The following is a 14,365-nucleotide window of genomic DNA, read 5'->3' on the forward strand; positions in this document are numbered from 1 at the left end:
AAAGGGGGAAAGGAAATATACTCAAATCGGAGGTTCAAGCAATCTCGTCTTATGCCATGTCTTGCTTCAAGCTTCCCTTTTCTTTCACTCTAAACTTGAGTCCATGATGGCTAATTTTTAGTGGGGTGGAACCAATCAAAAATAGAAAACTCATTGGGTAGCTTGGTCTTCTCTTTACAAATCCAAGTTCCATGGTGGCCTTAGTTTTGGGTCTATGAAAGCCTTCACCCAAGCTATGCTTGCCAAGCAAGCTTGGCGCCTTACTCAATCACCTCATTCTTTGGTGGCCTCTCTACTCAAGGCTCGCCATTTTTCTCATTCTACTTTTCTAAATACTGGTAAGGGTCATCATCCCTAGCTGGTTTGGACTAGAATTTCATGGGGCAAGGAGCTTCTCATGTCTGGAATTAGGAAAAAAGTTGGAGACAGTACATCCATTTCAATTTATACTGATACCTGGATTTCGGGGTGTGGTAAGCTGGCATATCTTAGTAATCCTTCCTATCGGAACTGTTCTGTTTCTAGTCTAATTGCTTCCAATGGTGCATGGGATGTCATCAAGCTTCATACACTATTTCCCAATGATATTTACTAGGCCATACTCTCTATCCCTCTCCCTAATACCCAATCACTAGATTCCTTTTTATGGCCTTTTACATCTCATGGACACTACACAATAAACTCATGATATCACCATGCTCATACCTTAGCTACACAAAATGAACCTTCTCCTTCAGATTCCTTTGAGCAACAAAAATGTAGAAATCCTATTGGCTCCTCCCTATTCCGTCAAAGATCAAATACTTTGCTTGGCGAGCTTACAATGATGTTCTCCCAACTCGATTGAAGCTTCATCACAAGCGAATCATTCCCAACTCAGTTTGCTGCTGCTGCCATTGCACTGAATAGACCCTAGTACATGCTCTTTTTGGTTGCTCTACTGTGTAGAAGGTATGGAAACTAACCCACTTGTATGTTTTTCTTTCAAAATACGGGTTGTTGTTGATATATTGCATCTTATTTAAACTAACTTTTCCAAAAGAGATTTCTGGTTTTTTCTTTGTTTGTTGTGGAAAATATGGCACTGCAGCAACGAAACATTACATCATAAGCATGTCACCAATCCTAGCTTGGTTCTATAAGGGGCAGAGCAGTACCTGCATCAGTATCAGCTGCATAATGAGCCTTCCTACACTTCCTTGGCCTATGCAACTCGCTCATCCGCTTCCAATTGGGTACCCCCACCTGCTGGCCTTTTGAAATTGAACATTGATGTAGCTCAAGACACTAACAGATGCAAGATGGGCCTTGGCTTTGTAATACGCAACTTCAAAGGAGATATCATCGCAGTAGCCTCCATACCTTGGCTTGCTGTCTTTTCACCTTTGTTAATGGAAGCTCTCTCTCTTTAGCAGTCTCTAAAGTGGTGTCTTAAAAATTCAATTGTTGTCTCTAACATGGAATCCGATTGTCAAGTCCTTGTGGACCGTGTCCACTATTTATCCATCACCAATCTTTGTTTAAATGATTTTATTTGTAATATTAATAGTTTATTTTCTTCATTTCCTCAAGTTACTGTTAACTATGTTGTTAGAGGTAAATATTGTTGCTCATCAACTAGCTAAGATAAGGAAGATATTTGAACACAATAAAATACCTATGCACTTGATTGTATCCTAAACATTTGATTTCTATTATACAGGTATTTTTAATTTATTTTTCCGAGAATAATCTTTTAAGTTGTTGAAGCCTTCTATCAAGAAAAAAAAAAGTGGTTGAAGCCATTTGACCTAAGAACTATACCTAGGCAACATGTGGAGGTAGAGCCCACCTAACATGACAACCAGAAATAGGCAGCAACAAAATTCGAAGACTTTTTGGCCCCTCATTATTTATTATCAATTGCTGAATTATTAAGCCTACTTTAGCCTAAAAAGTAGAAACTCAATTTTGAACAACAAAACAAAAACCATGTATACTTCCTCATCATCTGTCTCGATTTCTTCATCAAATCTCAAAATTGGCATAGTGGGATTTGGTTCTTTCGCCCAATTTCTGGCACAGACTATGATCAAACAGGGCCATAAGTTAACAGCAACTTCTCGGACAGATTACACTGATCTCTGTCACTCTTTGGGTGTCTCATTCTTCAGGTACAAATTTTTGCATACAAAATGTACAAAGGGAAAGACAGAGGTATGTCTTTAACTTTTCTTTTTTTCTAAAAGTAAAAAAAATTACTTGAGTATTTAACAGGGATATAGAAGCGTTTCTTGAAGCGGAAAACGACGTCGTTTTGATATGCACCTCGATTATGTCCTTATCTGAGGTTGTCAAGTCAATGCCATTTCATTGTCTAAAAAGGCCAACCCTTTTCGTAGATGTACTCTCTGTTAAAGAGTATCCAAAAACATTTCTACTGCAAGTAAGCTAAATTGACTCCCATAAAAAAACACTCCATAGTAAAAACAAAATGCTTTTTAGTTTTTACATAACACAAGGCGTGTTTGTATTTGCTTATTAGGTGCTTCCTGAAGAGTCAGATGTGCTTTGTACTCATCCCATGTTTGGACCAGAGAGTGGGAAAAATGGGTGGAAAGGCTTAACGTGTGTGTTTGAGAAAGTTCGAATAAGGAACCAATCTACTTGCTCAAGCTTTCTCCAAATTTTCCAGACTGAGGTAACTAGTCATTTCGCCTAAGCTAATATCTTGATCGATTCCTCTGTTAACTAATAGTGCTTTACATTTTTGTTCCTACAATTATTAAGCTAAACAAACATCATGCCACATGTATAACTATTTAATACTCAGAAGAGTATGCCCTCCTTACTCAAATTACTATCTGATCATAATATGTGTTCTTAGTATGACTATTTAATAGTCAGAAGAGTCTGCTACCCCTTGCATGTAAAAAAACACCATTTAGAGATGCCTTATAGTTTCAAGTATCTTTGCTAACAAAAATCAGCATGTATTCAATCCAGGGTTGCCAAATGCTGGAAATGTCTTGCGAGGAGCATGACAAAGTGGCTGCTAAGAGCCAATTTCTCACTCACACTATTGGCAGGTATTCTTCTTCTTTTTCTTCTTCATTTTTTTCTAGCCCTATATCAGTAATGACTGGTGAAAAAAAAATAAAAAAATTCTGTCATGAACAAGTCTCAAGCATCTACATGTTTTTCAGGGTATTGTCGGAAATGGCGATTGAGTCCACACCTATGAACACGAAAGGCTTTGAAACACTAATCCAGTTGGTATAATAAATGACCATATTGAAGTGTTTTCTTTTTTTCTTTCTTTCTATATTTAAATAGTTAAAAAAAAAAAAAAAATCTGCAATGAAGTAGAAAGGAGACTAACATCAAATTATTTTGCAGAAAGAGAACACCATGAAGGATAGTTTTGATTTGTATAGTGGGTTATTTCTACGAAATAGATTTGCCAAACAAGAGGTATGGATCAACTGCCCTATGTTCTTAACATAACTTATGTGCTTAAAGATTTGCTAAAACTAAAAATTTACAACTTAAATATATGCAGCTGGAAAACCTTGAACTTGCACTGCAGAAGGTCAAGCAGAAGCTGCTAGATAGGATGAATGAAGAACAAGATAAATAACTGTTGCAACACTAACACAAGAATTTATGTATGAGAGATTCTGATTTACGACATTTGGTTGAAAAAATATATTTGATAAACAAATATTGTTTCCCATTGTAGTTGTTCGAATTGGTTGACAGGTCCAACTGATAAAGAAGACATTTGTTTTCTTATGGTTGGGTGATTTATGTGAGAGTAAATATTTATGGTTTGAAATTTGAATAACAGTTTGACTCTCTATTCCACTCTTTACACATTCAACTTGACTTTTCACGATCCACAAGTTTGATTTTAATTGGTTTTTATTCACATTACAAATAAAAATAACTATTAAAATGCTTGAAATCATTTTGTAACAATCCAATCTCATCAAAACAAATCGTATTGTTCAAATTATTCAATCGGTAAGTAGAATTTGTCTTAGTGAAATACCAATATCAGAGTGTAATATGGAGTACATTTAGCATTTCTCAAAATTAAATCAAACATTGTTGGCCATATCAATCAGATTGTTCTGCTTAGTTGGTTGGTGTATACTATTCCAAGGAATGTTAGAGGCGCTACAGGCTGCCCAGTTTCCATTACAATATTGTTTTTATTTGTTAATTTATGTTAAATTGCGCAAAATTTCAGAAGTACACAACAGAATAGCGAGATACAACTTTCTATATATTTTCATCAAAATTGGAATAATTGCATTGAATGTATACAAAAATTGGGTATTTAGAGTTCTATAACACAAGGGCTGCTCTGTTTCACGTTTCATGTTCCCTCTTTTCATTAGTATATGAAGGGAAGGAGGGAAAAAAATTAACTTAAAAAAAAAAAACTGTGGCTCTACTATAAAATGGGATTATCACCTTCCTGATTTTTTATCTCATCTATATTGGTTTCTTCTGTGGTATTGCCTTCCAATGCGACGTGACTAGGAGAATCAGAATTTTGTAAAGAGGGTAATTCCTTTGCCCGAGACTGCAGTCCTGTATAGTGAGCGAGATCAATCCATTGCTGCAGCATTGAAGAAACAATGTTAAGCCAAGTTCAAGAATAATCATCTTATTTCATTATAGCCACTGTGATGCAGTGCGTGAAAAATTCAAAGAAATAGGAATGGAGATTAAGTAAAAAAAAATGTATCAAAACTTGGTGGCGGAAAATAAGATTTTAGGGAAAGGTCTACAAAAAAGAATTCAGAATGGTTTCCTATTAACTTAAGCCTAGATTTTCTAGTTTAAATTCCTTCATAATAGTAATAATAAAGTAATAAACTATAGTTCCAAACAAATAGAAGTACATTACAGCTAAATGTTATTTTGCCTTACGGACAGGATAAAGACGTGTTTGTCAATCTCTGAGCATATTTTTCACAAGTAGAAAGTAACTGTAGTTGAACGAAAGTATAGAAGCGAAAGGAGATGGCTATTACCTGAGTTCCCCAGTAGGAATTGATCGTCCGAGCAATAAATGACAGCAAATTTACAAATATTGTTTGAGATGGAAATTCATCAGAAATTCTGTGCTCCACAATTCCAGCGATAAACTGCATTAGAAATAGTAGAGATCAGCATATAGTCACCTGTATATTTGAAGAAAACGGACGCTATGGTTAAGAACATAGATGCTTATTTACCGTATCACAAAATCTTTGTTGAAAGTTAAAGCCCATAAAATAAAGGACAACAATATGCATTCATCCTTTGGATTTTCTATGAAAACACAACCTCTTAATTCAGTAGAATACTAATGGGTCTAGCCTTTACCAAGAAAAGAAAAGAATAATAATAAAAAAAGCTTCTTGTGCCTGTATAAATTAATAATGACAGAAATAAAAAATGATAATTAAAAAAAACTCATGATTTAAACAGTAAGATTTATTAGTGAACACAATACCGATAATGCACAACAGAATAACAACTGAGGCACCCACAGAAACTTCTATTGTACCTGATAGCGAAGATTTGCTGAGATTCCAAGAAAGCCCGAGTAAACAACAGCTGTTTTTAGTATTGGAGATCTTTTAGTTTGTTCTATATTGACAACTTCTGGATTAAGAACTTTGCGAAATCCATACAGAACATTTGAGAAGGCAACAGCCCCAATACTGGAAACGAATCCAACACTAGCAAGCTTTAAACCACCAAAAACAACTGATGCAATTCTATGATTGATATTCCAGTACTTTCCAACAGGACTCTTTTGAAATGCATTATCAGGAATGGATCCAAGGAGGTCTGTAATAGTGTCCATGCTATCAAGGCCATTTATTTCCTTTGCTGGCGAAAGGAATGATAGAGTTGGCGCAGGAAGCCATACTGTAAAAAAATCAACAACTATTCCCCTTACAGTATCTGTAATAACGTAATCCAACTCTTGAAAGAAATTTTCTTTCCGCTTTTCGTATTGTGCTATAAGAGCTGTAGTTATAGAGATAGACTCTTCTATAGCTAATCTGTGCAAAAATTTAGGATCTGCCAACAGTCTTTCCCTGAAACCCTGCATAGAAGATTAAAAGTAAGTCACCTTATGTGCTATAAAGCACTACATCTATCATATCAAATTTAAACCATGAACACAGTTTAGACATGCGCAGGTTTTTCTTTCACAGAACACAATTTAACTTCAAAATCACATACACAAGTGACTTTTGTTTTCAGAAACAAGCTTACCTGGAAGCGATGAGTGAGTTCAGACATAAGAGGATTCTTCTCCAAATCAAAGAAATTTTGTAATACCTCCGGAGATACCAAACCAAGATCTAGTCCTTTTTGAAGGTCCTGAAATCATGACAGAATATGGTCTTTTGAGAAGGTCATTAAGGGATTGAATAGCAGGTGGTCATAACATACAAACCCAAAAATCTCACCTACCAAGAGCTAGATCTACCCATCCCCCTCAAAGTCCATCAAACAAATTAAATTAGGACTTACACAACTCCTCACAGTTCAATTACTTCCAGGAAATATATCTCCATTGTTTCTACTTATGCATGCAGAAGATAAATAACAGCAGATAATGTATGAGAATAATAAGATGATTCAGTAAGCATATGTTGGACCCAAACCAAATGGATGTATGATGTCATTTGTAATAGCCAGGATGTGCATTTCAATTTTGACAGACTAAATAGTAAATAGTAGAAACTGCTGTGTAAAGTAGTTGCAATTTTGGCAGTAATGCATCGCAAGAATACTGAGAATATGTAACCTGAGGGAGGGCATCTCGTCTACTGCCAGCAGCATTCATAACTCGAGCAATTTCAGCGCGGTCAAAACAGTTCCTGTCGCAAGGTCTGGCAGCAGAATACCACAAAAAGTCAGCAATCGGAACTTCTCCCTCTCTTCTTATTTGCTGTCTTTCAGGGTCAAGTAATACAACCACTTGGTTTTTCTTTGGTATCCTTTTTGAAATTCTTGCAGGCACCCCAGTACCTCTGGACCCGTATGCAACATGGCTCGCCCCTGTAACCACTACTATAATACCTGTGGTTCCTCCATCCACCATGGCTTGCAAGATATTTTGGGACATGGCATAATCGTCCACCACTCGAGCTTGAACAGATAGATAGGAGCTTGGGCCGAAAGGAATAGATTGATTTGGATAGTTTAAATCAACCAGTGACCCACGTGAGATAGAAGTAAAGCCTGCAATGAAGCCTGAACCAGCTGGAGGAGTGTATTTCTTGCGATCAGCCTTTGAAAGTCCAGTAATACCTTCTGCTTGTACAGTCCGCAAAACCTACTTAATTTATAATAATGAGTATTTTGTCAATCTCTACCCTAAATAACAAAAGGATCAACAGACATAATAAAATCATAATACATGAATGCAAAGCAGAAAGATGGCGAGCCCCTAAACAATTAAGATAACAGATAACAATTTATCCCACCATAGCACATGCAAAGTAATTTAATAATTTCTAGTGTCTATTCCTTATATGGATTCCTTATATGGGAAATGTAAAAGACCTTGAGAGGAGTACCACAAGCAACAAGTCTAACTCCATTATCACGACAGTAACTTAGAAGAGGTTCATACTCCTGCCAGCGCTCAGGTGCCCAATGTGTTGTGTAAGACTTCAAGGTTTCACCATCTATGCTGCAATGATTTTCAAGAAACGTGATAGAGGAAAAAGTATACAATTTTTTGTTCATATATTGGTGTATTTAACAAATACTGTTGACATGAGATCGTTAATAATCCTATTTATACAGAACTTAACTATAAATGGAAGGTTTCTGCAATAATTAACAGCATATAAACAAAATAATCGTGAATATTTAAATTTCATTCCGAGTTAGAGGTCTTAAAGGTGACATCATTGGTTCAAGTATAGAGGTCTTAAGGTTGAGCAACAATCCAACTAATAGTCCAAGCTGAGGTGCATCTATTCTATTAAGAGAAGGCAAGAACGAATATATTAAATAGAGTAAAATCACAAGCTGGGCATTCTTAGCAAATTGATGATATGAAAATTGTCATCAATTAGCCATTTCGAAAAGGTCAACCCAACCAGTGCTGTATTATATAGCTCATATACTTCATGGCTTCAAATCAACAATTACGACTAATAATTGAGACATTATTTTTCACTAAATTTGGAACTTGAATATGACTCCACTCCACGAAACACGATTAGATAAAGGTTCAACCAAATAAGTCATAAAAGCTCGCATGCACATATGATACAGTTGAAGAAATATAATATGAACGTGTTGGCAGGGTTAATACCTTTTGTCCATATACTGGTTGAGTTGGTCTTGCATTGTAGAAGGAAAAGCTTCCAGAGCCAAAGATATGGGGCGTTCAATTTCCACACACCTATTTCTCAAACCTTTTACGATTTCAAGCTCCAACTCCTTATCATCACGAATCGGAACCTGTTCTGCTTCCCCTAAATACACAATCCGAGCGTTCATCAGCTTATCCCACACCTTCTTCTTGTCCTTCCCCACCGCCATCGGTTCTCCAATCGCCGTCGCATCGTAAATCCTTGCATTCATAACCTTCTCCTCCTCTTCCTTCTTCTTCTCCGCCTCCACCTCAATTTTCGGAGCCACTTCCGTCACATTCGTTTGCAGCTGTGGCTGCGGCGTCTGCGAATTCGGCAGTGCATCCTCTCCACTCGCCATCGCCGATTGCAGAAACCACGCTCCGAGCGCCAGAGACGGAGCGAGTAGCACATGTCGTCTCGAGTACGCCTCACTCCGGGAAGATCCACTGGAGAAATTCTCATTTTCAGGTTGGTTAAGGCAACATAAAACCGGACGAATGGTATGTTGCCGCAGCTTCACGCCGGAAAATCGACCAGAAAATAGGGTTGCCGGGACAAATTCTCTGAGATTCCTAGAATTTATATTGTAGAGTGGTCTACCAAGGTCGAAGCCACTGTGAGTGTGGGGTTGTGGCTTCATTTTTCGCGGCGAAACGTAGGCGTTCTGTCAGTTAAGCATGGGTGAAGTCACCGAACGAACGAGAAGACCGTTTGCTTTTGAGCCATCTGTCTTTCCTAAGCCTCAAATATTAGGAGTATTTTTATTTTTATTTTTGGAAATAATTTACCTATTTTATTTTCTGTGTGTGGTAGGAAATAAAATATTAAACAAAAAAAAATAATTTCTCATACACATAAATTGTGGTCACACGGTGGCACTTTCTGGTCTAGAAATTAGATTTGTTTTTATTTTTTGTTTATTTTCTTCAGGATCAATTTCATTTTCGCTTGATACTTGTTTATTTTTTGCCACATGGGAAAGTAAACAAAAATATACTTATCAGTTATTAATTATTTGGAAGATTTTGTATTTTGATAATTATCTGCCAAATAAGCAAAAACGAATTGAGTGGTGGGTGTCTTTTAGAACTAGAACTGATTTGTGGAGTTCTTAATCTGTTGTGTTTTTCACATCCACTCGTGGAATTGGGTGATTATAAAACAGGGAAATAATTAGAAAGAGTACAGAACTTACGTGGAATTGACTCATCGACTCGTGTGAACTGTGAAGGATTATCTCATCTCATCCACAGCATAAAATATATCTAAGAAACGTGTTAGGTATATTAGGGCATCTCCAACTAAAAGGTATATTTGTTTATTCCATCTAATCCGTATTTTTGTAGTGAAACAATATTTAATTGGATCGGTTATTTTCAATTAATTATTTTAAATAATTTACAGAAAAAAAAATTAAAAAAAGACTATTGTTTATTATCTCCAATAATAATCTAATTTTCTCAATGAGAAATTCATGGGTAACTTTTTATTTATATTAAAAATAAAATGGTTTATGAGAAATTCATAGGTCACTTTTTATTTATATATAATAAAATAAAAATAAAATAAATCTCCTTAAATCAAAAAAAAAAAAAAAACATCATTAAATAAAAATAAAAAAAAATGACTTCACATCAAATCTTCAATTACATGATACATGTAATTACTCAAACATCACATCTTTCAATTATAAAAAAAATGACTTTTTAAAAGGGAAAATATGGTTGTCTAATAGAGCTAAAACAATATGTTTCCAGTGTGATGAAAAATTAAAGCAACAATTTTGTTAGTATCAAAAAGTTTATAAAATCCGAAAGAGTTTGGGCACAAAGAAATGATGTTTCTTTTTCTTACTCTTTCTAGAATCAATATATGAACAATAATTTGAATTAATCTTATAATCTTAACTTTTTAATTCAATTAATAATTTTTTTTTTTTTTTTGAAAAAGAATTTATTAGAACCAAAACCAAACTACACCACAAGAGGATGGTCAGCCTTACAAAACTTAGCTAACCAATCCTGAAAAGAATTGTCAAAAAATTGGGTAGATTTATCAGCTAGACATTTCCTAGCTAATAAATTTGCACACTCATTATTGGTTCTTTTTACATGAAAAATATGAACACTATTAAAAGTTTCCAGCACCCTATTGAGCTTGTGGATAATGTTTCTTTCGGCAGTGAGGGTATTTCCTTGAGTCTTAATTTCTTCCACCAGCAATTTGCAATCAGTCTGGACTGCAATCTGAGAAGTATCAATCGCAGGAGGTTTCTTCAAAGCTTCCAGCAAGGCCCAAGCTTCAGCCATCTTAATAGAACACAGGCTGGGCATATATACCATCCCAGCTGAAAGCAGTTTGCCACTGGTTGTTCTCCAAACGAAATCGAGCCCCACACCAGTAGTATTTTCGTTGATTGCTGCATCACTATTAACACAAATACACCCACTGTCAGGAGGAATCCAGTGTTTCGGATTGGGGTAAGTTTCCACCTTCTGTTGGCCAGCTGTGAGATCGATTGTAGAGGCCTTCGGATAGGCATTGAAAACCCAATTGAGAAGCTGATATCCCTTCATACTTGGAAGTTGATTCCATTGCCGGTTTCGATTCTCCCATATTGCCCAAAGAACTTTGATTGTATCTTCAAATTCATCCCGAGTAACCTGCTTCTCTACCGCCTGTAACACATCGAACATAGATCCCTCTCCCAATTTGGAAATTTTTTTATACCAAGGCAGCAGCTTCCATATATTTTTAATCTTATCACAATTCCATAAAGCATGAGTAAGATTTTCATCATACCTTCCACAAGATTCACATTGAGTATTGATGTCCATACCTCTATGCTTCAGATTGGTCTTAGCAGGTAGCCAATTGTGGCACATTCTCCACCCAAAAAGCTTCATTCGAGGGGGAAGGTGAAGGCTCCAAAGCATTTTCCACCAACTCTGAATTGCTGTCAAATTAGAGCATCTAGTGGGATTAAGATTCATCTCCCTTCCAACCCTATACCCACTTTTCACAATGTATTGACCATTAGGAGTGAAAGGCCAAATTAAAGTGTCTTCCATATATAAATCTATAGGAATTCCTTGGATCCAAGGGATGTCATATTTGTGAAAATATTTGGTGATCTCCCCCATGTCCCAATTCCCATCCCAAGTGATAAACTTATGAAGTTTAGTTTGGGGTGGAAGACCGGGAAATTGAGAAAGAGTAGCTACATGTGGCCGGGGAAGCTATTTATCTTCCCAAACATTGATTTCTCTACCATTTCCAATCCTCCATCTAGCACCTTCCTTCAAAATTTTCCTACCCCAATAAATTCCTTTCCATACACAAGAAGCTCCCGCGGGACACCCTGCTTGCATAAAAGATTTGTTAGGATAATAGCTATTTTTCAATACTCGCGTAAGGAGAGATTGGGGATTATGAATAAGCCTCCACCCTTGTTTGGCCAAAAGGGCTTGGTTGAACTCAGTTAGGCTTCGAAAACCAAGACATCCCTCTTCCTTGGGTCTACATAATTTATCCCAAGTACTCCAATGGAGTTTCTTGTGATCTTTTGTATCCCCCCACCAGAAATTAGCGGCCAAGGAGTGAAGAGATTTAATGAGTTTTTTTGGAAGCCGGAAGCAACTCATGGTGTAGCTTGGTATAGCTTGAATCACGGCTTTGATTAATATTTCCTTTCCGGCTTGAGAGAACATTGAAGATTTCCAACCTTTTAGTTTGCTCCATACTTTTTCTTTAATGACTTCAAAAACCTCTTGTTTCTTTCTTCCCACAAAGCTAGGAAGCCCCAAGTATTTAGCATGATGTGAGACCAGCCGAACCCCCAGCCGATTAGCCATATCCTGCCCCATGTTCGAAGAGATCCTCTTACCCATGCTCACCTCAGACTTTTCTAGATTTACTTGTTGACCCGAGAGCCTAGCATATCTCTGCAAGATGTTCTTCATCGTATCACATTCATTCTCCTTTGCCTCAAGGAAAACAAAGCTATCATCTGCGAAGAATAAGTGCGAAACTTTGATTTTATCCCTCCCAAATTGGATCCCATTTATTCGGCCAGCCCTCTCAGCTTCATGAATTAGGCAAGAAAGACCTTCCGAACAAAGAAGGAAAAGGTATGGAGATAGCGAGTCACCTTGGCGAAGACCCTGGGTAGGTTGAAAATTCCCAATTTGTTCACCATTAATGAGGACCGAAAAAGTAACACTTTCCACACATCTCATAATTTTTCCGATCCATTGTTCCTCATCGCCCAAACCCCGCATCATTGTTCTTAAGAAATTCTATTCCACTCTATCGTAGGCCTTTGACATATCCAACTTTAGAGCCATTTTCTTTCCATTTCCAAATCTTTTTGTCTTCATACAATGGAGGCTTTCAAACCCGATTATGGCATTGTCTTGAATAAGTCTACCCCCCACGAAAGCACTTTGCTCCTCTGAAATTGCTTGGTGCATACTTGTCTTCATTCGGCCAGCAAGGCATTTAGCCACTATTTTATATATCACGTTGCAGAGACTTATTGGACGAAATTCAGACATTCGGGTTGGCTTTGAGATCTTTGGAATGAGGCAAATGAGTGTGTCATTGATATCCTGAACTCGCATCCCATCATTAAGGATTCCAAGGCAGATTTTTATCACTTCAGTCCCAATTGTTGGCCAATATTGTCTATAAAACAGTCCAAGAAATCCGTCCCTACCTGGGGCTTTATGGGGGTTAATATCACGCATAGCTTTGAATACTTCCTCACTGTTAAAAGGCTCCAGCAGGTACTCGTTAGTAGCTCTGGAAATTCGGTTGGGGATAATGCTTTGGAAGTCATCTAATTCCTCCTTTGTAGCCGGAGTAGATGTGAATAATTGTTTGAAGTATTCACACGCCACCCGACCAATATTCCAATTACCCGTTACCCATTGAAGCCGGTCATCTAGTAAGACATGGATAGTGTTTTTTGCTTTCCTATTACTCGCCTTTCTATGGAAAAACTTTGTGTTCTTATCCCCTTCTTTTAGCCAAACCGCTCTACTCCGTTGTTTCCAAAATTTCTCCTCCTTATCTAGCCAGACATTTTGTTTCCTTTCCAACTCTTGCATTTGTTGCCAATCCATTTCGTTGGTGCTTTTGGACAGCAGTGCAATTTTATCTTCACATTCCCTTAATTGCCTTGTCATCTCTTGCTTCTTTGTCTTGTTCCATTGGTGAAGTGCCTCCCCACAATTACCCAGCCTGTTCTTAAGCTCCTTCGCATTAGAAATCTGCTTGTCTTTTCGCCACACCGAATGCACAATTTTCGTGCACTCTTCATCTTCAGCCCAAGCGCTCTCAAAATGAAATCGAGTTCGCCATCTAATCGCATTATTCGTCTTTAGATTGGGATCGGAATCCATGAGGAGGAGAGGGCAACGATCCGAATTAGTGCGATCCAAATGGTGAACTTTCATTAATGGAAACATATCAAACCAATCTGAATTCCCACACACACGATCCAGCCTTTCAAAGATAAGGTCATTTTTCCTACCATTGCACCAAGTATAATCACTTCCTTCATAACTCACTTCCCGCAAATGACAACTGTCTAAAGCCTTTCTAAAATTGTGGATTAGATAATTCGGTTTAGGGAGGCCTCCCTTTTTCTCTCTTTGATGCAGAATCTCATTAAAATCTCCACCCACAACCCAAGGCCCCGAGTACATTCTACATATTCTTTTCAAGAGCTTCCACGAATGGACTCGTTGACTTGGATCTGGGTCGCCATAGAAACCAGTGAATCTCCACCATTGACCATTCTCAATTCTAACGAAAGAATCGATATGGAAGGGAGAGAAGGATTGCACATGGGTTTCTACATCCAAAGCCCAAAGCAAAATGAGACCCCCACTTTTTCCCCGAGCTTCAACTGTAAAACAACCAACAAAACCCAGCTTGACTCTCAAAGCTTCAGCCCTCACAGTACGAATCTTGGATTCAGAGATAAA

At 37.3% G+C, this 14,365-nt stretch overlaps 3 protein-coding genes across 3 annotated transcripts; 1 reads left to right on the forward strand and 2 right to left on the reverse strand.

The window, feature by feature from the left end:
- Window positions 1-652: 652 nt before the first annotated feature.
- LOC115703598 (arogenate dehydrogenase 1, chloroplastic) lies at window positions 653-3,853 on the forward strand. The gene is made up of 8 exons (XM_030630828.2): window positions 653-951; window positions 1,091-2,153; window positions 2,257-2,425; window positions 2,525-2,680; window positions 2,986-3,068; window positions 3,186-3,255; window positions 3,379-3,453; window positions 3,542-3,853. The coding sequence occupies exons 2-8, from the start codon at window positions 1,972-1,974 to the stop codon at window positions 3,617-3,619; spliced, it is 813 nt and encodes a 270-aa protein (XP_030486688.2). The 5' UTR covers window positions 653-951; window positions 1,091-1,971; the 3' UTR covers window positions 3,620-3,853.
- A 396-nt stretch (window positions 3,854-4,249) lies between these two features.
- Window positions 4,250-9,788, reverse strand: LOC133033706 (protein RETICULATA-RELATED 6, chloroplastic-like). Its single transcript, XM_061108750.1, has 7 exons — window positions 8,330-9,788; window positions 7,567-7,696; window positions 6,806-7,336; window positions 6,268-6,375; window positions 5,546-6,094; window positions 5,028-5,141; window positions 4,250-4,609 (listed from the first exon to the last, which is right to left on the reverse strand). The coding sequence occupies exons 1-7, from the start codon at window positions 9,010-9,012 to the stop codon at window positions 4,442-4,444; spliced, it is 2,283 nt and encodes a 760-aa protein (XP_060964733.1). The 5' UTR covers window positions 9,013-9,788; the 3' UTR covers window positions 4,250-4,441.
- A 557-nt stretch (window positions 9,789-10,345) lies between these two features.
- Window positions 10,346-11,515, reverse strand: LOC133035761 (uncharacterized). Its single transcript, XM_061111952.1, has one exon. It carries the CDS (start codon window positions 11,513-11,515, stop codon window positions 10,346-10,348), a length of 1,170 nt encoding a protein of 389 aa, XP_060967935.1.
- Between the last annotated feature and the right edge of the window lie 2,850 nt (window positions 11,516-14,365).

Source organism: Cannabis sativa, chromosome 1, assembly GCF_029168945.1.
Source record: "Cannabis sativa cultivar Pink pepper isolate KNU-18-1 chromosome 1, ASM2916894v1, whole genome shotgun sequence".
Lineage (NCBI taxonomy): Eukaryota > Viridiplantae > Streptophyta > Magnoliopsida > Rosales > Cannabaceae > Cannabis > Cannabis sativa.